We start from the raw sequence: 27704 nt of genomic DNA, 5'->3' as shown, positions 1-27704 counted from the left end.
TCTGAGTGTGAATGATATCTCAGTTGAAAATTGTGTTAACAAAGAATGTAAATACAACAATTACTAGAAATTTTCCCATTTATTTCAGCAATCTATATAAAAGGTATCTGTCTTTATGAGTTAAGTTCAGGGCCTATTAAAACATATACACAAAATAAACACTTACCAAGCTGTTGACATACAATTGCTTGTGTCTTTGTTTCATCCTTTCGGTCCAAAATAGACCCCACTGTCCCCTGTCGTAATATACCAGAAATAGTTAACTACTATTTTTCTTCAATATTAAAATGAGTTACAAAGTAAACCACGTTTAGTTTGATACATCTCTGATACCTCCACAAATATGTATAACACATAAATTCCTCCTAAAGAGTAACTGACCTTTGCAGCCTTGGGAATCTGGTCTACATACTGAGGTTTGATAATGGCTTTTAAGTCATCTTCTAGAATCTTGGTAAAGTAATTTTGCAATTCAGATCCACGGAAGTAAGTCAAAATTTCTTGCCAATCAGGTGGATCCTAGAAATATAATTATCTGAATTTAATAATACACAATAATGCAAAAAGGATGACTTATACAGTTGACTCCTGAACAATATGGGTGAATTTTTTTTGATAATTACAGTAAAGTACCGTAAATATATTTTCTCTTCCTTATGATTTACTCAGTAACATCTTTTCTCTAGCTGACTTTACCATAAGAATACAGTATATAATACATATATGAAATGTGTAATTGACGGTTCTTGCTAAGGCTTCTAATCAACAGTAGGCTATTAATAGTTAAGTTTTTGGGAAGTCAAAAGTTATATACAGACTTTCAAACGTATGTGTGGGGGTCAGCACAAATAACACCCGCACTTTGGTTCAAGGGTCAACTTTATATCCAAATAGAATCCTCTGGCATCTAAAGTTTAGATGGCTAACAGTTTAAGGAAACTCAGATTTGTCAGTTAAGAGCATTAACAGATCTTAATTAAAAAGGAGTTTCATCTATATATAGTTTCTCAGCATTAATGAATGAATAATGTTGAAAATAAGGATATTAAAAAAAATTATATCCTCTCCTTCGAAGTCGCATAAAACTGACCTAAAGTATTCATATTCATAAGGTGGTATACATACGTCATACTTTCCAAGATTTGGCTTTTGCTTTCCTGCTAAAATTTTTAAAGCAGTTGACTTTCCAATTCCATTAGTTCCAACTAATCCCAAAACTTCACCTGGACGAGGAATAGGCAACCTGTCATAAGTATACAAAAAAATAATAAAACAGGACTTAGGTAGAAAAAGCTACATAATATTAGGATCATGTATTTTAATGCACGTGCACTCCACACACATCCATTAATAAGCTAAGAGATATATGCCAGATATTATTGGCTATTAGAAAAAAAAACAGCCAAGATTAACTAAACCGTTAATTGTTAGAAATGCATCCATGACCAATATTACTCCAAATTTTATTTTTCAATTTTCATTCAAGTCCATTCTAAAGTAATTCTCCTTTACATATATAAGGCTAAGTTTTAATGTATGACCAAATGCTTTGGTACGAAATTGCATAGCAAGTGCAACCTCACACTGTTTTTGTTTTTTTTTTTTGGCCTGCCATTTACTTACAAGGAGAAAAGTGCCACATGAACCAGAAATATTCCACTTCATTCTCCCTGTTGCAGTAGGCTCTTTAAAGCTGGCAGGTTGAGAAACACCTTTTTATTAGTAAATCTAGACTCCCAGATTCAAAATATCAGTGTTCAGCGTAATATTCTCTGTAGATGAGATTAATGGATAGAGAATAAGTTCCCTTAAAAGTTATTTTGGGGATAAGGGTATTATTAACAATAGTGATTCTCAACCTCACTTGTATATTTGAATCACCTGGGAGCTTTTACAACTTACTGAGGTCTAGATTCTGTATCTGGGGATATGATGTAATTCAACGGGGCTGAAACCGAGGTATTAGTTTAAAAAAAAAAAAATCCCAGGTAATTCTAATGTTAGCCAGAATGAACCACTGACATACACAGTTTGATTCTGTATGATGTTACAGTTTTGCATTTCTCTTTAGTGGATGGTTAATATCTTTTCCCATTTTTATATTTCTCTGAAAATTCCAAATGTATTTTACTTTTGACCGAAGGAAAGAGGAATGTTGACTTGAAAATATACCTGTGAAGTTTGAAGGCATTGGCACAATATCGATGTGTTGTTTCTTTTTCCAAGTTGCTTGGTAAATTGACAATTGATAAGGCGCCAAAGGGGCATTTCTGTTATTTAAAGTAAAGAATTTTGTGTTAATTTCTAGAAATACACATATGACTGGGGCGCCTGGGTGGCTCAGTTGGTTAAGCATCCGACTCTTGATTTCGGCTCAGGTCATGATCTCAGGATCGTGGGATAGAGCCCCATTGAGGTTCCACACTAAATGGGGAGTCTGCTTGAGATTTTCTTCCTCTGCCCTCCCCCCACTCACGTGCGCTCTCTCTAAAATAAATGAATACATCTTTTTAAAAAAAAATATCTATATGACTAAAATGGATACATTAAGAATTTTTTATAAGCAATCTTCCAAATGTAGGAATTATGGGTCGCCTGGCTGGCTCAGCTGGGAAAGCATGCGACTCTTGATCTTGGGGTCATGAGTTCAAGCCCAACACTGGCTGTAGATATTAAAAAAAAACTTAAAAAAAAAAAAAAACCCATCCAAATGTGGGAATTTCACAAAGATATAAAATATTGCTTCACTTTCTTATTTACTTAAAAAATAAAAGTTGGGGTGCCTGGGTGGCTCAGTCGTTAAGCGTCTGCCTTCGGCTCAGGTCATGATCCCAGGGTCCTGGGATCGAGTCCCACATCGGGCTCCCTGCTCAGCGGGAAGCCTGCTTCTCCCTCTCCCACTCCCCCTGCTTGTGTCCCCTCTCTCGCTGTGTCTCTGTCAAATAAATAAAATCTTTTTAAAATAAATAAATAAATAAAAGTTAAGTTCTTTGAAGGCAAGAAACATATTAGCTAATTTTCTCCCTTAGTGACTGGCATATTTTTAGACTTCTAATATGTTTTTAATACTTACTGAAAAACCTTACAAAAATTGAGGGTTTTTTTTCCCCTCTGTGTGTTTTTTAACATTATCAGATGAAGCTAAGAGGCAAGATAAAACACGGTTACTGAGTATACCATTCCATATTCAGTTGATGACAGATGCCCTCTCACTACTTCCTTCTTCCTGTCTTTGTGTGCTTTCTTTTCTACTTTGTAGAGTCCTTTAAGGTCTTTATGGTTAAGGTTTAGTCCTTTATGGATTGTACCTTTTTTGGGTCTATTTATGTCCCATCATCAGCTAGCATAATATTTGCACAGAGCAAGGATTAATGTCTTTCCATTGTGGTTTTTAACCATCTCATATGAAAAAGATGCTTTATATTCCAATTGAGTAAATTCACATTAAAAAAATTAATTCATTAATTAATTCAAATAACAGTTTATTATCAATCAGATAAATGTCCAAGAAACAAGAATGGCAAGAACTGGAAGGTTATTTAAGAGCATCAATGTGACTAGAAAAATTTCTCAGAGAAACTTATAAAGGTACATCCAAAGAATAAAACCCCAGATTAGAGATCTGTTTAGCAGAACGGTTCAAAGATCTGAGGGGATCAATTCAAAAGTCTCTGTAGATAAAGATTTCAGTGAATTCCCATTTTATAAGTTATAAGAACACAGAGAATTAAAAAAAAAACAACTCCTGTATTCTAACAATGTAATACCACCCTCTAACCAAAACTATTAATTCTTCTTCACACAAGATAGTTTTCTGCCAATGGAGTTACCTCCATTTACAGAAATTTTCTATTATTGTATCAATGTACATAAAATGTTTATAGGCTGCAAAGTAATCTAAGCTTCTTTAAATCTACAAGAAAAAAAATCCATACTGTTTCATCTGTGAGGTACATTTTGTAAGTATCTTAGGGCTCAAGGGGTATATACTACCCCCACCCCCAAACAGATTCATCACATCAGTATCTTTTCAGCCACTGAAGTATACCCCAAAATTTGGGATCTCATTTTTCTATAGCAGTAAAGAAGAAAACAGAGTAGAAGATAATATATTGTTCAAAATCAGATCTCCAGCACCCGCAACACTGACAGGCATGTAACAAGAGATTAGTAAATGTTTGCTGGCAGGAATGTTTCCTGATTATATTTTCAAAACAAGAGAAAACACTTTCAGATACCAACGAAATCTTTCTGGATACTTAACTAAGGATTCAGAAACAAATGTAAAATACACATAAGCCTTATTAGAATCAGTTAACAGGGTGGTATCCATACTCTGGTAAAGTTCCTTTCTAAAAATATTATCTACAAATAAAAATACCTAAATTAAGAATTTAACGTACTGGTTATTAAATATTGTTTATTAACTAAATTTGGAAATCTTTCATTTTAAAGTTAAAAGCCCTAACCAAACTATTCAATGAAATAAAAACTAACTGAGGTATTTTGAAAAATTACACTACTGTGATAACTGCAACAGAAGAAATGTATAATATAGCAGAAGCATTTAAGGATTAGGTTAAATTCAAACAATTTTGGCTGTATGCATTTAGGTATGATTTAAAGTTAAATACAGACTTGAAGGAACTGCATGTAATATGACTCACACTTTTTGTATTTACATTTCCAAGTACTTGTAAAGACATGGGAAAGAATGTCCTCATAAAAGGGTGAGGAAAAAAAAGGGTGAAAAAAGAGAAATTAATTTTGGTTGGAAATGGCTTTCCAAAGTTGAGTACGGCAAGGATAACTTTTACATAGGGTGGTTTAGTTACTTCAAAAAGCAACAATATTAAATATTAGATTATTGACAGAACACCATTTTCCTAAATTTACATTTTTAATTCACTGCTTTACATTTTGCTTCTTTAAAAATAGTTATAATGTACTCAGAATCTTCTGACTACTTCAGGTTCCAAATTTGATCCCATAAATAAAATATCACTTACCTTAATACAAATACCACAACCAATACAAAGGGTTTCAGAAATCCATGCTATTTTGCTCTGGGGTGTAACCTCTATGCATAATTTTCCTGGCAAAGAAAAAGAGAGTTACGTTATTTTCCTTGGCATTCTAATTTTCTGAACATTGTTATTTAGGTTAATTCTGGTTCCAAATCTCCATACAGAAGCAGATTTTCAAAAACAAAGGCCACACAAAGAAATACAATTGAGACAACATCCTAAAAAAAATCAGTGTTTTGTGGGGATTAATTATAATTAGTATACATTAATTTACTACTGGGGAAGAAAATATGCTCATAAAACTATGGCAGATCCTGAAAGCTTTATTTTTTAATTTTTTTAAAAGTTTATTTAAGTAATCTTTACCCCCACTGTGGGGCTCAAACTCATGACCCCGGGATCAAGAGTTGCATGCTCTTCTGAGCCAGACCGGTGCTCCCATAACAGTTTTATTTTTAAGCTGTCTGACCTGAATATTTAATTCACAATATATGCCTTGGAAATGGTAATGTAGAGAAAGGAATATAATACATTAGCTAAATCAGTGATACTCCGAAAAGGTATGTAGTCATCCAATATACACACGAAATTAAACTTGACATTAGGGATATTAATAATGGAATTTCTAAATAGCATGGTAGAATATAATACATGACATCTAAAGTTTCTTTTAAGATTCAAAAAGCTTGGGCGCCTGGGTGGCTCAGTTGGTTAAGCGACTGCCTTCGACTCAGGTCATGATCCTGGAGTCCCAGGATCGAGTCCCACATCGGGCTCCCTGCTCAGCAGGGAGTCTGTTTCTCCCTGTGACCCTCCCCCCTCTCATGTGCTCTCTCTCTCTCTCTCTCATTCTCTCTCTCAAATAAATAAATAAAATCTTTAAAAAAAAAAAGATTCAAAAAGCTTACACCTCACTAATACAGTAAAAGTAACAATTATCTTAACGTAACCCTTAAAGACTACCAATAATTCCGGATTGTTTTAAATTTATTTAATCTTGAAAATATAGCAAAAGCTCAAGAATCAGCCATTCTTAGTAAGCTATTCATTCTTGCTTTTAAAAATGAGAATACTATCAAAAACAAATATATTAGGGGCGCCTGGGTGACTCAGTCGTTAAGCGTCTGCCTTCGGCTCAGGTCATGCTCCCAGGGTCCTGGGATCGAGCCCCGCATCGGGCTCCCTGCTCCGCAGGAAGCCTGCTTCTCCCTCTCCCACTCCCCCTGCTTGTGTTCCCTCTCTTGCTGTGTCTCTCTCTGTCAAATAAATGGGTAAAATCTTTAAAAAACAAAACAAAACAAAACAAATATATTAGTCCTTTCTCCATGACTTAAATTATAGAACTTTTCTAGAACAGTAAGAATCTCGGTAACAAACTGATTTTATAGTCAAAACGAACTTTAAAAAATACTGATAAAAATACGTTATTCTACCATTAACAAAAATAGATCATTTGGTCACAAAGCAGTAAAAGAAATTTAGAACAAAATCTGGTCTTATCCCTATATTTTAAAGAAACTAATAGGAAAAAAGTATATGCCTAGAGAACTATGAAGCCAATTTATTTCTTTTAACCTTCTCTTATCTTTAAATGATTCACAGAACAGCTTACCCATTCGAACCACAGGGCAACTCTTTTTGCACTCCTGCCGACATTTCTTAGGTTTACATTTGTCATGGTTGACGATAGCAATTCTTGTTAATTTATCCGCCATAATTCTAAGAAAGTAAGAATATCCAGCTCTTCTATTAAGGAAAAATTAACAAAATTATGGCACAGTCATGCAATTAGTTAAGAGAAATGAGTCACAGGCATTAAATTATCACTATATTCAGATATGATTATCTGGAACTACTAAAAAAACTAGTAAAAGCAATTAAATAATTTAGTAAGAATGAAAAAACAAAATTTTACATATATACTACTAATCAGAAGATTCACATAAAAAAGAAAAAACATCATTTTCAATGGTCACAATAAAGAAAAGATCTAGGAATCAAGTTAACAAAAGTATACACATGTGAGGAAACTTTCAAACCATAACTGAGAAACATAAAAGACCTGAACAAACAGAATGACATACTGTCTCAATTTTTATAATATAGAATAGTTAATAGAACAGTCAATACCAGAGATTTCAGCCTTCCTCAAATTTACACATTTAATCCAATTTCAAAGAAAAAAAAAAACCAGACAAACCAAAATGAAAGCTCTTATGCAAAAAGAATGGCTAGGAAAAGGAAAAAGAATAAAGGGGATGGGGAAACTATACTTGATGGACAAAAATGATATAATGTCTCCTAACTAATACTGATACCAGTGTGAGACAGTCCAATAAAACAGAATAGGAGCTGATGTGAAAAAGTAATACATAATAAAGATGTCTATTCCCTCCCTCAAATTAAGTATTACTTCATGTCTTATTGGACTATTAATGATACTACTAATGTAAGTTATTATTAAGGTTGTGACCATGATGTTGATTAAGGGGAAAAAATTAAAACTGCATTTCTCTGGGAATTTGTAATATGGCCAAGATGAATTTTATGCTAATAGCATTAATATGAAAAGAAGACTAAGGAACCATAAGTATAGACTGTGCTCACTTTTAAAGCTTTTATAAGTCTTAATAATTAACAGTGCCATCAATTATGCAACTAAGGTCAAAGTGAACTTAAAAATCTTCTATAATATTGGACTTAGTGACAGACATCAATTTTCTCAGAATAGTAATTAAAGTAAATAATTCCAAAAACTATCTTAAAATTCCAGGTTATTCCAGTATATAATGGCAGAACCTGAAGCCAAAAGACTACCCACTGACAAAGACAATCTGTTGGCCTTTTCTATCAAGGACTGTGATAATCAATTCTTTTTTTTTTTGACTGACTGCTTCCCTTTGTAGACCTCCGTCTTTCTCACACGCTGCAATACCATTAGGCTTGGAGAGGGATAAGAGAGCATGTTCCTCAGTGTTGCTCCCAGACTATCTTATCTCTCCCTCCTCACTAAAAAGTCAGCTTTTGCCTCTAGATCATCCAACTGCTTTAGTCATTCACTGACCATCAGATCACTCCCTTCCATTTGAGGACTTCTGCCCTTGGCTAATTTTCACTCTCTCTTTTACAGCTCCTGTCATAATTCTTGATCTCAGTATGTTCATAGATGATCTTTCTATTAATAGCCTGTCTTCTTAGTTCAGTAACCTCTCTCCTCCAGTGATCTTTCTTTCACCCTCCCTCAACCCCTCATTCCTTTGGTGAAATCCCTGACCTTCTTATTACCAATAACTGCAATCCTTTTATAACCTCCATTTCAAATACCCCATTCTCCAACTACCACTCCTATCTTTTCAGTTTACCCCTGTTGTACCCAACAATCCAACAACCCTTTGAACTCCCCCATTCCCTAGACCTATTGTCATTATCTCTTGATTCTACCACATTTCCACTGTCCCTCAGCTCTTGTATCTTCATGTCCCTCTGTACTAGCTAAAATTTTCTTGTCAATCATTTATACCCTTAACTACAATCCTGGTTACATACAACTCTTCACCTGCACACATAAAGCTGAAAATGGGTAGACAAAAAAGCAAAGCCATGCTGACTAGTGTCATCTCATGTGAACCCTTATGCCAACCAGCAATCACATTATATATATTTCCACAGTGAAGTCTACTTGCACACTAAAAGACATCTGCTAAGGGGAATATTCTAACAATTCTCTCTCCTGTCTTTCATATCATCAGTTATTCTTTCCATTGGCTCGTTCCTATCAGCATTCAAACATTCTATTATCTGACCCTAACTTTTCCCATTGCTTTCTTTCTCCTTCCTTTTATAGCAAGACTACTTGAAAGAGTTGCCTACGGTCAGTGTTCCAAATTTCTATGTATTTTTTCTGGACTCCATTTCAGACTTTAGTGCCCATCATCCCATCAAAACAATTTATCAGGTCACTGCTACTCTATACATGGGTAAAACAATTAGTTAATTAACAGTTCTTAATTTACCTGAACACTTACTGCATCTGACACAAATTATGACTTTTTCCTAAAGATAGAAACCCTTTCTTAACTTGGTTCTGGGACACAGCACTAATCTAGTTTCCCTCCTATTTTCTTGGTCACTTTTCATCATCTTCTAGGCTACTGAAAGTTGAGAGGTGCTCTAATACTTGGTCACATTTTTTATTTATATTCATTCTCTAAGGTATTCTATTCTGATCTCATGGCTTTACATCCTATTTATATGCTGCTAACTCCCAAATTTCTCTCTCTAGCCAGGATACCTCTCCTAACCTTAAACTTGTATATCTATCTACCGACTACCCAACATCTCTTCCTGAAGGTCTAACATACATCTCCCAAATTGAATTCCTGATGTCCCCACCAAAATTTGCTTCTCTAGCAGTCTTGCCCATTCTGTTAAATGACAACTCCAATCTTCCATTTACTCAAGCCAAAATCCTTGAAGTTATCTTTTACATGCCATAACAGCAAATTCTGTCCAATCTACCTTCATAAATCTGACCATTTCTCATCACTCTGGTCTAAGCCACCATTATTTCTTATCGGCCTTACTCTAATAGCTCCCTATCAGGTCTCTCTGCTTTACTCTTACCTCCTTCTACTCTGACTCTTGACAGTTCCTTCTCACTGCAGAAGTCAGGATGATCCCTTTTAGGTGTAAGCCAGGATTATGTCACTCCTCTACTTAAAGTCCTGCAATGGCTTCCCTACTCATTCTGAGTAAAAGCCAAAGTCCTTAAAATAATGAATGAGGTACTGATCAGCCTCTATTACTTTCTGATGTCATCTCCAACTACTCTAGCTCTTGTTCATTTTGCTCCAGCCATACTGGCTCCTTGCTATTCTTAGCACACGTCAAACATGTTCTTGCTTTAGGGCCCTGACATTTTCTATTCCCTCTGCCTGTAATGCTATTCCCCCTAGTGAGTTACAAGGCTCACTACTTCAAGTCTTTAATATTTATTTCTTAGCCTTTTCTAACTATACTACCAAAAAATACACCCAACTGCTTTTCTGTTTTCTTCTTTCCTGATTTGCTTATTCTCTTTAGCTCTTTCTACTATACTGCACAGCATATATTTCATATGTGTGTGTACATATGGTTTATGTACATATTTATCTTGTGTATATACATGTATTTATATACTCTTTCTCTCTACACACAGTATTTTTCCCACCCCAAGTAAAAGATACTCCATCATGAGGGCAGGGATTTTTTGTCTGTTCAGCCCAGTGGCTAAACTAGTGCCCAGCACATCATAAAAGGTCAGATATTTCTGTTGAATAAATGAGAAAATGAATTTAGATATAGTAAATAATTTCTTATAGGTTATAGTGACTTCAGAAATACTGTCAATACTTCATAGTAACAGCTATCCACTAAAGTATATACTGGAAAAAAAAAAAATCACCCAAGAGGACACTAAGTATTTATGTAATAAACGGAATTATGGAAACTAAGAGATCCACTCTACCCCCTTAAAACTTTTAAAAACTGGTCCAGTTTTCACAAAGACTAGAAGAGAAAGAAATTAAATGACTTCTGAATTGCTACAAAAAAGCTTTCACTCTAAGTGACAACTCCCTGAAAAGTGAAGTCTTTAGTTATTAAAATACAGCTGGACATCATACAAATTACCTGGTGAATGAATGTCATGAAGTCCCTTCTAGAGAATAAATCTTTTATCACAAACTTGCTGATGCTAAACTTTATTTCTGCCAAACTACTAAAGTGTTTCATCTGATATTTCAAACCATTTTAAAAACCAAGTGACTGAAAGAGATGACTTATAGAAAAATAAAAACATACCAGAGATATTAAGCTGATTTGTATAAGAAACAGTGATAAATTATAATGCATTTAAGAATAAGGAATATAAATTCTTTGTAGAACTGTTCCTTGTGTGAACAATGATGACTAAATTTGTATATTATTTTCAAGAATTGGGGAGGAGGGATCCCTATTTGTTTTTCAATGAGATACAGCACAGTGAAGCCGGGGGAGGGAGGTAGGGGGTAGTAACAGACTCCTGGAGACAAAGAGGAATTTGAAGATATTTCAGATCTGAAGACAAACTGTTCAAAATAGGTACTCAAACAATGACCCTCACGGTCATTCTTCCAGCTGGGAGTAAAAAAGGAAGTGAGAAGCATTATGGAAAGCATTTTCAGTCTAAGACCAAAATTATTAGAACATCATGTGAAAGCATTTAAAAGATTGCTGTGAACAAATAACACCTGATATCACATAAAATATTCTAACCTATGGTTACGGTAAGTTATTAGTCTTATAAAACATGTAAGTTGGGAGTGGTGCACAACTCTTCGCAGAGTCTTAAACTGAAGACATTTAGAAGGGACACCCAATTAATACTTCTTTTTCCTCTCGGAAATTGTATTAAATGTTCTTCCTAAGAAAATGTTTTTAATGGGCATAACAAGATTTTTAACACAAAAAAATACCCTTTTGGGACAAATACAGATTAAGAGCCCTTGGTTAACACTGACAAAGCATTATTGTCAGGTAGCTGATAGAGTACGATTATTTTCAGTATATGAGGCAAATGTACTGAGAAATGCAACACAACCACCGCTATCATAAATGCCTAGCTAGCAGTCCCTGTGGAAGAGAAGGTAAAACAACAACAAAAACACCAGCATAACCCCTCCCCATTGTTTTGACAGTTATTTCTCACTCTTATGGACTTTACCACACAAAAAAGAAGTAGGTTTATGTAGTTTATCGGATGTGGGTATTGGCTTTGGCCACCGTGTCTACAAGGTAGGAACTGCTGCGCTCCTAATCTCATGCAGTTTATATAAAGACAAGGAAAACAAGTCACCAAGAAGAAAGTGCCAAGTACTATAAAAGCGCACCAAAAAAGCTATAGGCGTTGAACTGGGAGATTACTTGGGATAACCGAATACACGTTGCTCTATGAGAAAAGCAGAGCGACAACTGCCCATCATTTCTATAAAGAGGGGGAACGGGTAAGAAGGATTCGACTCCATGGCGGCAAAATGCCATGACTCATTCCATAATCACCAGAGAAGCCGTGGAAGAAAAGGCCACGATTTCCTATAATCCAATACGCATGTGTGACAATATGTCCATTTCACTGTGTCAGGGTAAGGATGGGGGAAAAAGACGATGCTTTAAGTTCTGAAGTTGCCTTCTCTGTCAGCTCTCGGGCAAGAGCGTAGTAAAGGGGGAGTGGAGACGGTGGAGTCTGGATCTCTGAGATGGCATCCAAGTCCATTCTGGTAGCCCCTGCGCGGGTGGCGAGCAACAGTGGCCGAGGTCCAGGTCAGCTGGAGGGGAAGAGCGACGTGCCTCCGAGCCCTCGGCGGTGCCCCCGTTCTGGCGGTTCCAGCTGTCCCTTCTGAGCCGGCTGCCACGCGCCGCTGCGTTCTCCGCCGCCGCCACCGGAGGCCTCACCAAAGACTCTCAGAGAACATCCCTACAGTCTTTAAATCGTGTGAGGCCGCAGCCAACGGCCAAACTTTCCCGGGCTAGTTACGTACCTGGAGAAAACGATCCCCTCGCGGAGGGGAGCTCAGAGGCCAAATCAGTTCTTCCTTTCACTTCTCACCCACACGGCGTGTTCCTACGGCCACCGGCCAAAATGGCGGTGCTTAGCCACCGCCTCGCGCATGCCTTAGGGACGTAGTGCGCGCGCGCGCCAGAGAGCGACAGGCGGAGCCCTGGAGTTGGTCCGGCAAGCCGGCGAGAACTGACGTCATTGTGTTGCGACTCCAACTTAACGTCGTTGGGAAAGCCGGGCTGTCCTGAGTGGGAGTGGCACGGAGCTGCAGGGTATCCTAAAAAGCTGGGTTGCGGCAAGCCGGGTCTGTAAGCTGTAAGTGCGTGGGCTTTTTTCCCCCGATGTGGAGAATGGTTCTAGCGTAAGCAGATGCGTTCTCATCCCCATTCTCAATCCCCTTTTCCGCTCCCGATCTCAAGGCCGCTGGAGAGCCATTGGCCCATTCTAGCATTTCTAGCAGAGGTATCAAGCAGGACCAACAGAGTCTGGTCCAAATACTGCTGGTGATGGCGATCTTTCGTTGGCCTCAACTCATTCTTAAGTGGGTGGCCAGGAACCCAGGCTTTTCCGAGCTCCGTGTTTTATCCACTGGGTGGCGTCCAGTACCAAGTCGGGCAGTTGATTTCTGCTCCAGTGTAGAGATGAGCTACTTTCTTTTCCTCCTTTTTTTTTTTTTTTTGGTACAGTTTGACGTTTTGGAACGTTTGACAACGACAGGATATTCAGCTTGTAGTGATAGTCACAGGTTTACTTGTCTCATCCTAGTCCTTAGCTTGCAGAAGCAAATACTTTAGCTTATGACTGCACTTATTCATTTATTCATTCAGTAAATTGCTAATTGAGCATTTAAGTCTCAGGCCTTTCTGAATTTTACAGTCTAGTGGCTCTACTATTATTTAATGAGTATCAAGTGCTATGTGGAGATTAGGAAACAACTGAGATCTAAAAGGTGTCAAGGAGATGGTATACTGAACTACTGGGCCAGGTTTATAATAACATATATAACCATGTTCAGTATCTGTAACTTTGCACTACCTAAGCTGTTTTACATATTGTTCACTACTGGAGATTTTATTTTCATGTCTGCATAGATTTACCAAGATTAACAAAAGAAGTAAATTTTGGGGTTTAGAATGGGTCGTTTATTCACTTCTATGCTTTGAAACAATTTTTCTGACATTATCTTCTATGTCATGTAAATGGAACTTTTGACAACTTGGGAGAAGTGATTTTTCTCTGTATCACTTCATGGATTATTTAAAATGGAGACCTATATCTCATCAGAGATGATTAGTGATGTTCAGTATCTTTTCATGTTTCTGTTGTGAGATAATCACGTTATGCCTGTCAGAATGGCTAGAGTCAAAAAGACAAGAAGTAAATGTTAGCAAGGCTGTTGGAGAAAAGGGAACCCTTGTGCACTGTTGGAGGGAACACAAATTGGTGCAGCCACTGTGGAAAACAGTATGGAGGTTCTTCAAAAAATTAAAAATAGAATTACCATATAATCCACTAATTCCACTACTGGGTAATTTACCCAAAGAAAACAAAAACACTAATTCAAAAAGATATATGCACCCCTGCATTTACTGCAGCATTATTTACCCTAGCCAAGATGTGGAAGCAACACAAATGTTCATCAGTAGATAAATAGATAAGGAAGATGTACACACACACAATGAAATATTAGCCATAAAAAAGAATGAGGTCTTGCCATTTGCAACAACACGGGTGGACCTAGTGGGTATAAGACAAAGTGAAATAAATCTGATCCAGAAGGACAAATACCATATGATTTCACTAATATGTGAAATTTAAGAAACAAAACAAACAAAAAAATAAACACTCTTTTTTTTGTTTTTTAAAGATTTTATTTATTTATTTATTCATGAGAAACAGAGAGAGAGAGAGAGGCAGAGGGAGAAGCAGGCTCCCAAGGAGCAGGGAGCCCGATGTGGGACTCGATCCCAGGACTCTGGGATCATGACCTGAGCCGAAGGCAGATGCTTAACCACCTGAGCCACCCAGGCGCCCCAAAATAAACAGACTCTTAAATACACAGAACAAACTGGTGGTTGCTAGAGGGTAGGTGGGTGGGAGAATGGGTGAAACAGATAAAGGGGATTGCGAGTAGACTTATTGTGGGGCACCTGGCTGGCTCATTGGTGGAGGGTGAGACTCTTGATCTAGGGATTGTGGGTTTGAGCCCCACGTTGGGTGTAGAGATTACTTAAAAATAAAAATTAAAAAAAAAAAACAGTAGACTTATTGTGATGAGGACTGAGAAATGTATAGAATTGTTGAATCATATTGTACACCTGAAACTAATATAACACTGTTAATTATACTTTAATAAAAAAATAAATTATTGAAGTAAATTTACATCCAAAATAAGTAAAATGGAAACTAATATTTACATATTCCTGGAATAAGAATATTTCAATTTAACTTTTCTACAGAAAAAAAATCATTTGAATTAAGAATTTTTACTCAGAGGGGAGCCTGACTGGCTCATTTGATGGTGCGTGCAACTCTTGATCTCAGGGTTGTGAGTTTGAGCCCCATGTCAGGTGTAGAGATTACTTAAAAATCTTTATTATTTTTTTTAAGATTTTATTTATTTGACAGAGAGAGAGAGAGAGAGAGCACAAGCAGGGGGAGGGGCAGAGTAGGGGGAGAAGCAGGCTCCCCACTGAGCAGGGAGCCCCACATGGGGCTCAATCCCAAGACCCTGGGATCATGACCTGAGTCAAAGGCAGCCGCTTAACTGCCTGAGCCACCCAGGTGCCCCTTAAAAATAAAAGCTTTAAAAAAAATTTTTTTTTATTCAGGTATAGAATTATACAGCATTATAGAATTATAGATCAAGTTGACCCCTATTACAGGTAAGGAAATAAAACCCAGACCTGCCCAAAGTCTAGGCTAAAGGAGAGGCTGATCCCATGCCCTTTGGCTACTCTGCTGTTTTGCACATCTTGTAAGTCATAATATATTTCAGAAACAAAAACTGAATTCCCAAGATTTTTTAATTATAGTAATTAAGTTATGTTACCTGCATTTGAGAAATAGATGGTTAATATCAAGGGTATATAAGTGATATATTTTGCTGTTAAATTTTAATTTTTACCCTTTGTAGAAGATGCTCAGATCCTGGTATAACATGGATATTCTTGTTTTCTACATAGAATATTTAAAAAATGACCACACCAAACAAGACACCTCCTGGTGCTGACCCTAAGCAATTGGAAAGGACTGGAACAGTACGGGAAATTGGGTCACAAGCTGTTTGGTCACTCTCATCTTGTAAACCAGGTAAATCAAAACAAAACAAAAAAGTTGTAGTAACTACTTACAGTTTCCTCGCACGCTAGACTGACTTTAATATTCTTTTTTGTTTAGATGCTTGATTTTAATTCTAAAATAAATTTGAGTTTTCATTTGTTATATATCTGTTCCCAATTGCTTTACTAATATCCACTTCATATTTCATAAGGTCTCTTCTTTTATCCTCCTCTATCTCTGCAATGATTTAGTTATTTGGTGAGCATTTTTTGTTGGCTATTTCTCTAGATGGGATAAGTGGGTGATACATTTTTTGAGTGATTTGGTATTCCTAAATAATTTTATTTTACTCTTGGTTGGGATAGAATTTTTGGGTGGCAGTCCTTTTCTCAAAAATTTGTGGGTACTATTTCACCATTTCCTTTTTGTTACAAATAAGAAGGCCTAAGCTTATCTCTCTTTTTTTCTAAGTGACTTGTTCTTTCTTTCTGGAAAGCATTTAAACTTTTTCTATTCTTAAAGTTTAAGACTTTTGCCAGGATATGCCAAGATACATGTGTATCTTTTCTCATCTAACTTACAATTTGATGGGCACTTTGAATCTGTAGACTTAAGCTCAGAGAAAGTTTTTTATCTTAAGGAACTTTAATTATAATGTTATTGGTTTAATTGTCACTTTTCCTTTGGAAACTTGTTATTTACACATTAAGACTCCTATAGCAATATTCCCAACCAAACCTCTTTTTTTCCCCTCAAGATTCCTTTAGCTCTCTTTTTATAAGTAATTTTTGAGGTATAATTTATTTACAATAAAACTTGTCCTTTTTAGGTGTATAGTTGTATGAATTTTAACAAACACATATGATCATATAACCACCATCACAATCAAATATAGAATATTTCCATTATCCAAAGAAATTCCCTCATGCCCCTTTGTAGTCAGTCTTCTGCCCCCTTCCTAGCTCCTGACAACCTTTGATCTGTTTTGTATGCCTTTGGTTATGCCTTTCCCAGAGTGTAACACATCATACTGTATGTAGCTTTTTGGCTCTGGCTCATTCACTTAGTATTTGTGATTTTTTCTATGCTGTTATGTATATCAGTAGTTTGTTCCTTTTTATTGCTGATTACTATTCCACTGTATGGATGTACCATAGTTTATCTATTCACCAGTTAATGGGTATTTAGGTTTGTGGTAACCAGCTTCCAAAATGGTCCCAGTGATCCTTCTTATCTCCTGGTATTCGTGACCTTCTGTTGACCTCTCCTGCACTGTCAGGATTGGTGTCTGGAACTAGTAGAATATGGCAGAAGTGGTAGTGTGTGATTTCTGAGATTAGATTGATAAAAGACATTGTTACTGTGCCTTGTTCTCGTTTGGATCACTCACTCGGGGAAGCCAGCTGCCATTTTGTGAGGAAACAACAGGCCCTGTGGAAGGGTTTGTGTGGCAAGGAACTCTGGCCTCCTGACAGTAGCCCATGAGGAACTGAGCCCTCTTGTCAACAGCATATGAGCAAGCCATCTTAGAATGGATCCTCCAGCCCCAGTCAAGATTTCAGATAATTCCTTCAGCTAACTTGACTGCAAACTCCTGAACATCCCTGAGCCAAAGTGCTCAATCAAGCTCCTCCCAAATTTCTATCTCATAGAAATTGTGAAATAATGCATGTTTGGTATTTTATTTATTTATTTATTTATTATTTTTTTTTTTTTTAAAGATTTTGCTTATTTATTTATTTGACAGAGAGAGAGAAACAGCATGAGAGGGGATAGTGTCAGAGGGAGAAGCAGGCTCCCCGCTGAGCCGGGACCCGATGTGGGACTCGATCCCAGGACTCCAGGATCATGACCTGAGCCAAAGGCAGTCGCTTAACCAACTGAGCCACCCAGGCGCCCTGCATGTTTGGTATTTTAAACTGCTGTTTTGGGGTAATTGTAATGCAGCAGTAGTTAACCAAGATTGCTTCCCATACTAGGTGATTATGGATAGAGCTGCTGTAAGCATTCATGTACACATTTTTGTGTGGACATATGTTTTCTTTTTTGGGGTGAATACTTAGGAGTAAAATTCTGTAGAATTTTTAGGAGTAGAATTTGTTTTTATTTCTTCATTCCCAACCTATACCTTTTATTTCCTTTTCCTGTCTTACTGTGTTAGGTAAGTCTTCCAATATGATATTGCAGGGGAATGGTGAGAAGGGACATCCTTCTTATTCCTGACCTCAATGGGAAAGCTCTTAGGTTCTCACCATGAAGTATGGTGTTAGCTGTTGGTTTTTTCATGGATAGATAAAGTTGAGGAGTTTCCTTTCTATTCTTAGTTTGCTGATAAATTCCATGTGAATGGATGTTGGATTTTGTCAAATGCTTTCTCTATTGATATCATTTTTTTTTCTTCTTTAGCCTGTTGATATGGAGGATTACATTAATTAATTTTGGAATGTTGAACCAGCTTTGCATGCCTGGAATAAATCCTACTTAGTTGTGGTATATAATTCTTTTTATATATGGTTTCTATTTGCTAGTATTTTCTTGAGGATTTTTGTATTTGTGTTCGTGAGAGATACTGTTCTTTCACTTTCTTTGTAATGTCTTTGTCTGGTTTTGGTATTAGGTAATGCTGCCCTAATGGAATGAGTTAGGAGATATTTCCTCTGTTCTGTTTTCTGGAAGAGACTGTAGAGAATTTGTATTATTTCTTCCTTACATGTTTGATAGAAGTCACTAGTGAAACACCTAGCCCTGATGATTTCTTTTGGAAGGTTATTAATTTTTTATTCAATTTCTGTAATAGATGTAGGACTATTCAGATTATCTATTTCTCCTTGTGTGAATTTTGTTGGATTGTGTCTTTCAGGGAATTGGTCCATTTTATTGAAGATATTAAATTTGTGGGAATAGAATTGTTTATAATACTCTTTTATGTTTCTTTCTATTACCCATGGAATTAGTAGGGATGGCCCCTCTTTTGTTTCTGATATCAGTTATTTGTGTCTTCTCTCTTTTTTTCTTGGTTAGCCAGGCTAGAGGTTTATTGATTTTGATCTTAACCTTTCAAAAAATAGCTTGTGGTTTCAGTGACTTCTTCTCTTTTAACTTACCTGTTTTCAGTTTCATTGATTTCTGTTCTGATTTTTATTATTTCTTCTGCTTATTTTGGGTTTAATTTGCTCTCCTTTTTCTTGTTTTTTAAGGTGAAAGCTTAGATTACTGATTCTAAATCTCTCTTCTTTTCTAACATACGTACTCCAAGCTATAAATTTCTCTGTAAGCACTGCTGTCAGTGTATTCTACAATTTCTGGTAATTTTAATTTTTTCATTCAGTTTCAAATATTTTACAGTTTCTTTTGATACTTCTTCCTTGATTTGTAAGTTGTTTAATCTCCAGATATTTTGGATTTTCCAGTTATCTTTCCGTTAGTGATTTCTTGTTTAATTCTATTGTGTTCTGAAAGCATATTTTATGATTTCTATTCTTTTAAATTGTTTATGTATGTTTTATAGGCCAGAATGTGGCCCATTTTTGTGAACATTATACATGAGCATGACAGGAATTGTGTATTCTTAAGAAGCTTGTATATTCTGTTGTCACCGGATAAACTAATCTATAAATGTCAATTTGATCAAGCTGATGGTGCTATTCTGTTCAACTGATTTACTGATTTTCTGCCTGGGATAAAGGCTAAGATTCAGAATTTAAAATTGTTTAGGTATCCTTGTTTTTTTTTTTTTTTTTTAAGATTTTATTTATTTGACAGAGAGATAGCGAGAACAGGAACATAAGCAGGGGGAGTTGGGAGAGGGAGAAGCAGGCCTCCCGCCGAGCAGGGAGCCCAATGCGGGGCTCGATCCCAGGACTCTGGGATCATGATCTGAGCCAAAGGCAGACGCTTAACGACTGAGCCACCCAGGTGCCCCAGGTATCTTGTTTTTGTTTGCCTTGTTATTTTTGGATTTCCTTAGAGACTAATTAAATGGAGTATAAGTTTATAGTTCTTTGGATTGTAATCTCCTGGTATTATATACGAGCCCTATTGATACCATGGTAAGTTGTAGGGGGAACAGAAGTGTTCTATAATCCTGTGACTAGATCTTAGTCTTTTAGTGGGCCTGTGTCCATGGCTGTGACCTTTACAGGTGCTTCTCACTCCCCCATCCCCTAACTTATGTGAGAGACAGGAAGGCTAGAGGAGTCTAGAGTTGGGTATTTTCCTTCCCCCATGTCAATTAGGCTCTAGTAAAACCCATGTTGGTTAGACTCTAAAGCAGTTTTCCTAGAAGTCAGGTCTTTGTTAAAGAGAGCAGAATGCTCTGGGTGTATTTCACAGTGATTACTTTCCCCCCTCCCTCTTCAGGAAGCACTGGAGAATTTTCTTTGATCTTTACCCTGAAGGGAACCTGATGGGGCTCCTAGGTAAAATTCATGAAAAGGTAAAGCTCTTCCTAAGGTAGGGCTTCTAGGAGTTTTTATCTCAACCTCATCCATACTCAGTGGCCAGCAATTAGTCAGTTAGCAATTACTCTTTAAGTTTTCCTACCAGTTGCTGCTTCTGGTAAGCTGTGATTCTCTGTATTCACCTATTTCTTCAGTTTCCTGGGTGGTGGTTTGCCCTGTGACCTCAATTCTGTGTTGGACCTAAGAAGTATTATTGGTTTTCATTTAGTTAGCTTTTTTGTTGTTGTTGTGAGGATGAGAGTGATATTTTCCAAGTTCTTTACGTGTCAGACTGGAAGCTGGAAGTTTTTCCTTTTCCTTTTAAACTATATATATATCTTTATATTTGAAGTGGATTTCTTATAGACAGGATTGAGTCTTGGTTTTTAATTTAATCTGATATTCTTTATCTTTTCATTGGGAGTGTTTAGATCATTTATACCTTATGTATTGATGCTATTAGATTTAATACTATTGTCTTGGAATTTGTTTTCTTTTTTTCTTGTTGATTTTTTTTCCCCTCTTTCTCTGTTTTTGGATATACTCAGTATGTTTTATGATTCTGTTTTATCTCCACTGTTGACTTAATGGTTATATATCCTTTTTGAAATTTTTGAGTGGTTGCCCTAAGGATTACAATATGTATCTTTAATTATCACAGTTTACCTTCAAGTAGTATTACACCACCATAGATATGGTGTATGAATCCTTCAGCAGTGTACTTCCAGTTTCTCCACCCAGTCCTTTATGCCATTTGTGTCATACATTTTATTTTTGGATATTTTAAGCTGCAGAATATATTGTTGCTATTTTTGTTTTAAATGGTAAATTATCGTTTGGAGCAATTAAAAATTAAAAAAATACTTTTTATGTTTACATTCTTTTTTTTCAATTTTTGGAACTTAATTTCTTTGAATAGACCCAATTCTTCTATCTGGTATCATATTCCTCCTACCTGAAGAACTTTTTTTTTTTTTTAAGATTTTTTATTTATTTGTCAGAGAGAGGGGAGAGAGCACAAGCAGGGAGAACGGCAGGTAGAGGGAGAAGCAGGATCCCTGCCGTGGGACTTGATTCCAGGATTCCAGGATCATGACCTGAGCCGAAGGCAGATGCTTAATGACTGAGCCATCCAGGCGCCCCTGTTTTTTTTTTTTTTTAAGATTTTATTTATTTATTTTAGAGAGAGAGAGCGAGCAAGCGAGCATGTGCGCTAAAGTAGGGGGAGGCGCAGAGGGAGAGAAAGAATCTCAAAAAGATTTGGCGCTGAGTGCAAAGCCTGACATGGGGCTTGATCTCACGACCCTGAGATCATGACCTGAGCCACAATCCAGAGTCGGACGCTTGACCGACTGAGCCACTCAGTCGCCCTCGTCATACTTATTTAAAGTCCCTGTCCAGTAGTTCCAACATTTGGGTCATATCTGAGTGTATTTCTATTGATTGCCTTGTCTTTTGGTAATGTTTGCTTTTCTTGTATGTTTAAGTGTTATAATCTTTTATTGAAAGCCAAATATCTTGTTAGTAGATACTGGGAGGAATGGATGTTACACTTTGAAATGCGTACCTCTTTTCTGCTATCAGTCCTTTATTAGGAATTGACATGTTTTTTTTGTTTTGTTTTGTTTTTTGGTTTGTTTACCTTCAGTATCTCACAGGGTTCAAATTCGTCTGAATATGTCCAGTGCTTATGATGGGGGCTATTGTGCCAGAGGAGGTGTTTTTTTGTTTTGTTTTTGTTTTTGTTTTAATTCCAGTTACTTAACATATAGTGTAATATTAGTTTCAGGTGTACAGTATAGTGATTCAACACTTCCATATATCACCTGGTGTTCATCACAGCAAGCGCACTCCTTAATTCCCATCACCTATTTCACCCCTCCCCCACACCCCCTCCCCTCTGGTAACCATCAGTTTGTTCTCTGTAGTTAAGAGTGTTTCTTGGTTTGCCACTCGCTCTCTTTTTTTCCCCTTTGCTTGTTTGTATTTTTTCTTAAATTCCACGTATGTGTGAATTCATATGGTATTTGTCTTTCTCTGACTGACTTAATGTCATTTAGCATAATACTCTCTAGCTCTATCCATGGTAGTTGCAAATGTCAAGATTTCATTTTTTTATGGCTCAGTAATATTCCATTTTGTGTGTGTATGTGTGTGTGTGTATATATATATATATATATATATACACACACAGACACCACATCTTTTTTTTTTAAAGATTTTATTTGAGAGAGAGAGAGAGAGAGAGCACACATGCACACAAGCAGGGGGAGGAGCAGAGGGAGAGGGAGAAGCAGACTCTCTGCTGAGCAGGGAGCCTGATGTGAGGCTGGAGTCTGATGTGAGGCTCGATCCCTGGACTTTGGGATCATGACCTGAGCTGAAGGCAGACGCTTAACCAACTGAGCCACCCAGGCACTCCGACACCACATCTTTATCCATTCATCAGCTGATGGACACTTGGGCTGTTTCCATAATTTGGCTATTGTAGGTAATGCTACTATAAACATTGGAGTGCATATATCCCTTTGAATTAGTATTTTTTTCTTTGGATAAATACCTAGTAGTGCAATTGCTGGATCAAAGGGTAGTTCTATTTTTAATTTTTTTGAGGAACTTCCATACTGTTTTCCCCAGTGGCTGCATCAGTTTGCATTCCCACCAACAGTGCAGAAGGGTTCCCCTTTTTCCACATCCTTTCCAATACCTCTTATTTCTTGTGTTGTTGATTTTAGCCATTCTGACAGGTATGAGGTGATATTTCATTGTAGTTTTGATTTGTATTTCCCTGATGATCAGTGATGTTGAGCATCTTTCATGTGTCTCTTGGCTATCTATATGTCTTCTTTGGAAAAGTGTCTATTCATGTCTTCTGCCCATTTTTAATTGGATTATTCATTTTTGGTGTTGAATTTACAAGTTCTTTACATATTTTGGATAGTAACCATTTATCTGATATGTTATTTGCAAATATCTTCTCCCATTCTGTAGATGTGTTGATTTTAGTTGTGTTGTTGTGTTGTGTTTAGTTGCATTGATTGTTTCCTTCACTGTGCAGAAGCTTTTTATTTTGATGAAGTCCCAATAATTTATTTTTGCTTTTGTTTCCCTTGCCTCAGGAGACATATCTAGAAGGAAGTTGCTATGGTTGATGTCAAAGAGGTTATTGCCTGTGTTCTCCAACCAGAGGAGTTTTTTTTAATGTTCCTTTATTTTCAGTTTTCAGCTATCTCTGTATGCCTGTGCTTCAAAGTGTGTCTCTCCATGCTTTTGCCTTGCCTTCAGCAGTAGAATGCTGTGCCTTGTCACTCAGTGCAAGGGATGAGAGGCAGGGCTTCTCTGTTTTCCTGGTCCAGCTATGATCTTAGCCCTTGTGTGCTTGGCCTCCAAGGTAGGGCTTTGTCATTGTTTTGGTCCCTCCTACCTATGATAGCCAAACTCTGCCTTGGATCTGTGGCTGGTCTTTTGTGGGAGAATTTTCTGCTCTATCTCTCCCTACCCCGCCCCAGAGGAAGGACTGTTTCCTGCATCTACCCCAGGTGTAGAGGATTTTTTCTTTTAATCTTCTCCCAGCAAAGAAGGGTCTGTCCTGGAGTCAGTAGGTTTGATGCTCATCCTCTAGCAGCTTAAGTTCTTTGTTCTGTTGGAGAGAAGGGTTTGGGAAGGAGGGTGGGTCTTTTTGCTTTTCCTGCAGTTGTGGTCAGTTCCTTTCTTCTTGTATCTACCATTGAAGTACACTTTCTAGTCTCTTGCTCTCCTCCAAATCTTTCTGTTCCATATACAGTGAAGGCCCTTGGAAAAGAGTCTGAGAGTCAATGTGAGTTCCCCTTATATTTGGGACTACCAGGGTTGCTGTACTTTTATGCTAGTCCACACTTGGCGTTTAACAGTTTGTTTAGCAAGTTCTACCTAATGTCTTATGTGTTTATTTGGCTACTGTTCCTTCCTCCCATGCTCTACCACAATTGGGACAGGCTATATATCGTTTTTCTCCTGAGGTTCAGAGTTGCCCCTTCTTGCATTTTAGGCTTTTTGGTTGCTGTATTTTTTCAAGCTCTTGTGTTTTCAAGAAAAATTATGAGTTTGTGGTTTATCTAGCCTCTTGTAGTTTGAATGGGAGTGATGCCTTTTTCCACCTTCCTACATCCTGGACTGCTTCAGAAGTTTCTAATATTCTTTATACTATAAAATAGTTCTGTGAATTTGCTCAATTTGAACACCTCCCATTGCTTGATCTAGTAGCATAATTCAACTGGTGCCTTACGGTATTAGTAATGGGGCATAAGTCAGTGTCAGTTCATATCCTTTTATGCTATGGATTTTGCAGAGGGCAGCGCATCACTGGCTCCCTGAAGATGCCCCACAGCTCTGACATCTTGGAGGTACAGAATCGATCAGTAGTTCCCACTGCCATTGGAGTGGTGGGATCACTACAAAATGTGTTAAGTATGAAAGTCATGCAGTTCATCAGTATTATGTCATACATTGTACTTCCATCACCTTGGGTCCCTCAGTGAACTATCATTAGGTGATTATCATTTTATACAAAAAGTGAATGACTGCTCTTTTATTAATGAGAAACAGGATAAGGTTGTTTAACCTTTGCTTCTCTATGGTCAGATATTTTTCTTTTCTAGGCAGCAGATAATTGCTGAAGTCTGTAACACTGTTAGAGAGTAAAAGATAAAAAAGACAGAATCTTTACTATCGAGTTCACAATCTAGTGGAGGAATTATAGCTTTAAACTAGTCATTATTATGCAGTGTAATAATTTATAACTATTATTTAGTGCTTACTAAATGACAGGTCCTGTTCTAAGTACTTTATATGTGTATGCAGTACATATTGTTATTTTTATCATTTTCTAAATGAGACAACTGTAATACAGAAAGATTAAGTAATTTGGCAATGATCACATAATTAGTGGGAATGCTGTGACTCAAGGCAGTCAGGTTCCACAGTGTCATACTGCTTTCCACTAAGTATGGGCTCAGTAGTGGCCCAGAGGAAAAAGTGATTGATTCTGCTTAACAGATCAGGGAAGGCTTCATGGAGATGCTTGTCCTTCATGATGGAACAAGAAGAGGATTTCACTGAATAAGGACATAAAGGGAAGGGGCGCCTTGGTGGCTCAGATGGTTAAGCATCTGCCTTCAGCTCAGGTCATGAACTCCAGGTCCTGGGATCAAGCCCCACGTCAGGCTCCCAGCTCAGTGGGGGGTCTGCTTCTCCCTCTCCCTCTGCCTCTCCCCCTGCTCATGCTCTATGTATCTTTTTGTCTCAAATGGATAAATAAAATCTTAAAAAAAAAAAAGGACATAAAGGCAAGAGGAACAGGATGCACAAAGGTGTAGAGCTTAGACCAAACATAACTCATTCAAAAATTGTAAGTAAAACTAGAACATAGGGAAGTGGCATAGGTGAAGCTAGCTAGTTAGGTAGAAGCCTGATCATGGAGGGCTTTGTTAAACAGTTGATACTTTATTGTACAGAGCCAACTGAAAAATTTTCAGTAGCAGAGTAAAACACGCAGTGTTCACATTTGAGAAGTGTAGAGGATGGATTGAAGTGAAGCAAGGTTAGAGGTAAAGAAATCATTTAGAGGACATGCAATAATTCAGGTGAGAAGTGATGTAAGGAAGACTTTTAATAAACTTTCAAAATGTTAATAACTGTTTGTTGGAGGTACAAATTTACTTGCCTGCTACAGTGTGGTAGGTGGTATAGAGCTTTGCAAAATTATTCTGTCTTTGGAAATAGTGGGTCAATATTTCACTCAGATTAAAGTTGGAATGTATTTAGTAGATTCAGCTTAGTGAAGACACATCACAAAACAATTCCACAATTCAGCACAATTGTCAGTCTCTGTCCAAGAGACTGGAAAAACTAAAGGTCAGATTTGTGTGACTGCTAGCATTATAACAGAGTCTTATTACAATAACTTAATCATTTAATTTCATAAGCACTAAATTCATATCATGTTGGGAAACAAAATTAGGGGACAAATAGGTAAATCTTCTGTGTTTGACTCCATATTTGATACTTTATAAGCCAACAAAAATAAGGATTTGGTGAGGCTATATTTTGTGAACATCTGATCCATGACATATTTTCCACTCGATTCATATATTTTACCAAGACGTTGCTTTTATGAATTAATTTTGAGAGGCATATTTGGATGCTGTAAGTTCTGTTTTTCTTAAAAAAAATCACTAAATTTTAATTTTTTTAAGTTCATGCCATAACTGACAATTGTGATCATTGAGTAACTTTCTGGTTAAATAGCAATATATACTTTGGAGAAATAAAACAGCAATATAATAAATAGATCAAGAAAGGCTTCTCTTGGAAAATGAAATTTGTGCTGAGATGTAAATGTTAAGAAGAATCCACTGTTCAAAGATTTCAGAGAAGAACCTTGCTGACACAGGAAACAGCTAGTTCAAAGGCTCTAAGCTAAATGGTTTGGAATGTTTGAGTTTCAGAAAGAAGTCTAGTGTGGCTAGAGGATGGCAGGTAAGGAGGAGAAGTGGTAGAACATGAGTTTGGAGACATAATAAGACATGGGCCAAATTGTGAGTTCTGGTAGAATTTGGATTTGAAGTACAATTTGTATCTGAAGTACAAACAGGTGCCACTGGAGATGTTAAGCAGGAAAGAGAGATGATCTGATACAGAGGTTTTTTTTTTTTTTAATTTCTATGGCAGAATTTATTGATTTACTTATTTATTTTTTGAGGGGGAAGGGGCAGAGAGGGAGAGGGAGAATCTTTTTTTTGTTGTTGTTGTTCTTAAAAAAATCACTATGGCCACTGAGAATAATGACTGGTGGGAGAGTAATGGTGTAGACCAGTGGAGGAAAGACTAGTACAGTAACTTGTGTCAGATGATGTTGATATGGAGAGAGATGATGGCTTTGAGATGTATTTTTAGAGGTGGAAAAATCATGACTTACTAAAGGAAAGGAAAGATTCAAGGCTGACTCTTAGGTGTCTGGCTGAATAACTCGGTATTATTTCCTAAGTTGAGAAAGTGAGGTGGGGGGAAAAAATGGGTTTTGGCTCAAAAAAAAGTTATGATTCAGATACATTAATTTTGAGATTAGCATTCTAGTGTGGTATTTATTAGGCAATTGAGTATAGAAGCTTGGAGCTCTGGGGAAAGGTCTGGGGTGGAGATACAAAGTTGAGGGTTATCAATATATTGATGACATTCTGAGCCTCGGGACTGGATTGACTCCCCTAAGGGGAGATTGTATTCAGAAAAAAGAGTAAAGTCTCAGGGCACTTCAAGATGTAGAGATCTGGCAGAGCAGCAGGAATAAGAATCAGCAAAGGGAACTAAGAAGTAGCTGCTGAACTAGTTGGAAAACTAGGAGAG

General features: G+C 37.0%; 2 protein-coding genes across 7 annotated transcripts in view; one reads left to right on the top strand and one right to left on the bottom strand.

Annotated features, from left to right (window-relative positions):
* Nucleotides 1-12724, bottom strand: part of ABCE1 (ATP binding cassette subfamily E member 1) — a 31022-nt gene extending 18298 nt beyond the window's left edge. For 2 of the 4 annotated variants that reach the window (XM_036079167.2, XM_078069270.1), the window contains exons 1-7: nucleotides 12584-12724; nucleotides 6640-6773; nucleotides 5010-5095; nucleotides 2173-2270; nucleotides 1126-1243; nucleotides 382-519; nucleotides 167-236 (exon numbers count right to left, since the gene is read on the bottom strand). In XM_036079167.2, coding sequence (XP_035935060.1) covers nucleotides 167-236; nucleotides 382-519; nucleotides 1126-1243; nucleotides 2173-2270; nucleotides 5010-5095; nucleotides 6640-6742 — 613 coding nt within the window. In that variant the 5' untranslated portion in view covers nucleotides 6743-6773; nucleotides 12584-12724. Of the gene's footprint in view, nucleotides 1-166; nucleotides 237-381; nucleotides 520-1125; nucleotides 1244-2172; nucleotides 2271-5009; nucleotides 5096-6639; nucleotides 6774-10252; nucleotides 10336-12583 lie in introns of all 4 variants that reach the window. The other 2 variants (XM_078069268.1, XM_078069269.1) reach the window with 2 other exon arrangements.
* A 76-nt stretch (nucleotides 12725-12800) lies between these two features.
* Nucleotides 12801-27704, top strand: part of ANAPC10 (anaphase promoting complex subunit 10) — a 255496-nt gene continuing 240592 nt past the window's right edge. Inside the window, exons 1-2 of one of the 3 annotated variants that reach the window (XM_078069273.1) lie at nucleotides 12801-12918; nucleotides 15789-15915. In XM_078069273.1, the coding sequence (XP_077925399.1) occupies nucleotides 15801-15915 (115 nt within the window). In that variant the 5' untranslated portion in view covers nucleotides 12801-12918; nucleotides 15789-15800. The remainder of the gene's footprint in view (nucleotides 12919-15788; nucleotides 15916-27704) is intronic. The other 2 variants (XM_078069271.1, XM_078069272.1) reach the window with 2 other exon arrangements.

This window comes from Halichoerus grypus, chromosome 3 (assembly GCF_964656455.1).
Source record: "Halichoerus grypus chromosome 3, mHalGry1.hap1.1, whole genome shotgun sequence".
Classification (NCBI taxonomy): domain Eukaryota; kingdom Metazoa; phylum Chordata; class Mammalia; order Carnivora; family Phocidae; genus Halichoerus; species Halichoerus grypus.
This window is presented reverse-complemented; position numbering and strand designations above follow the sequence as displayed.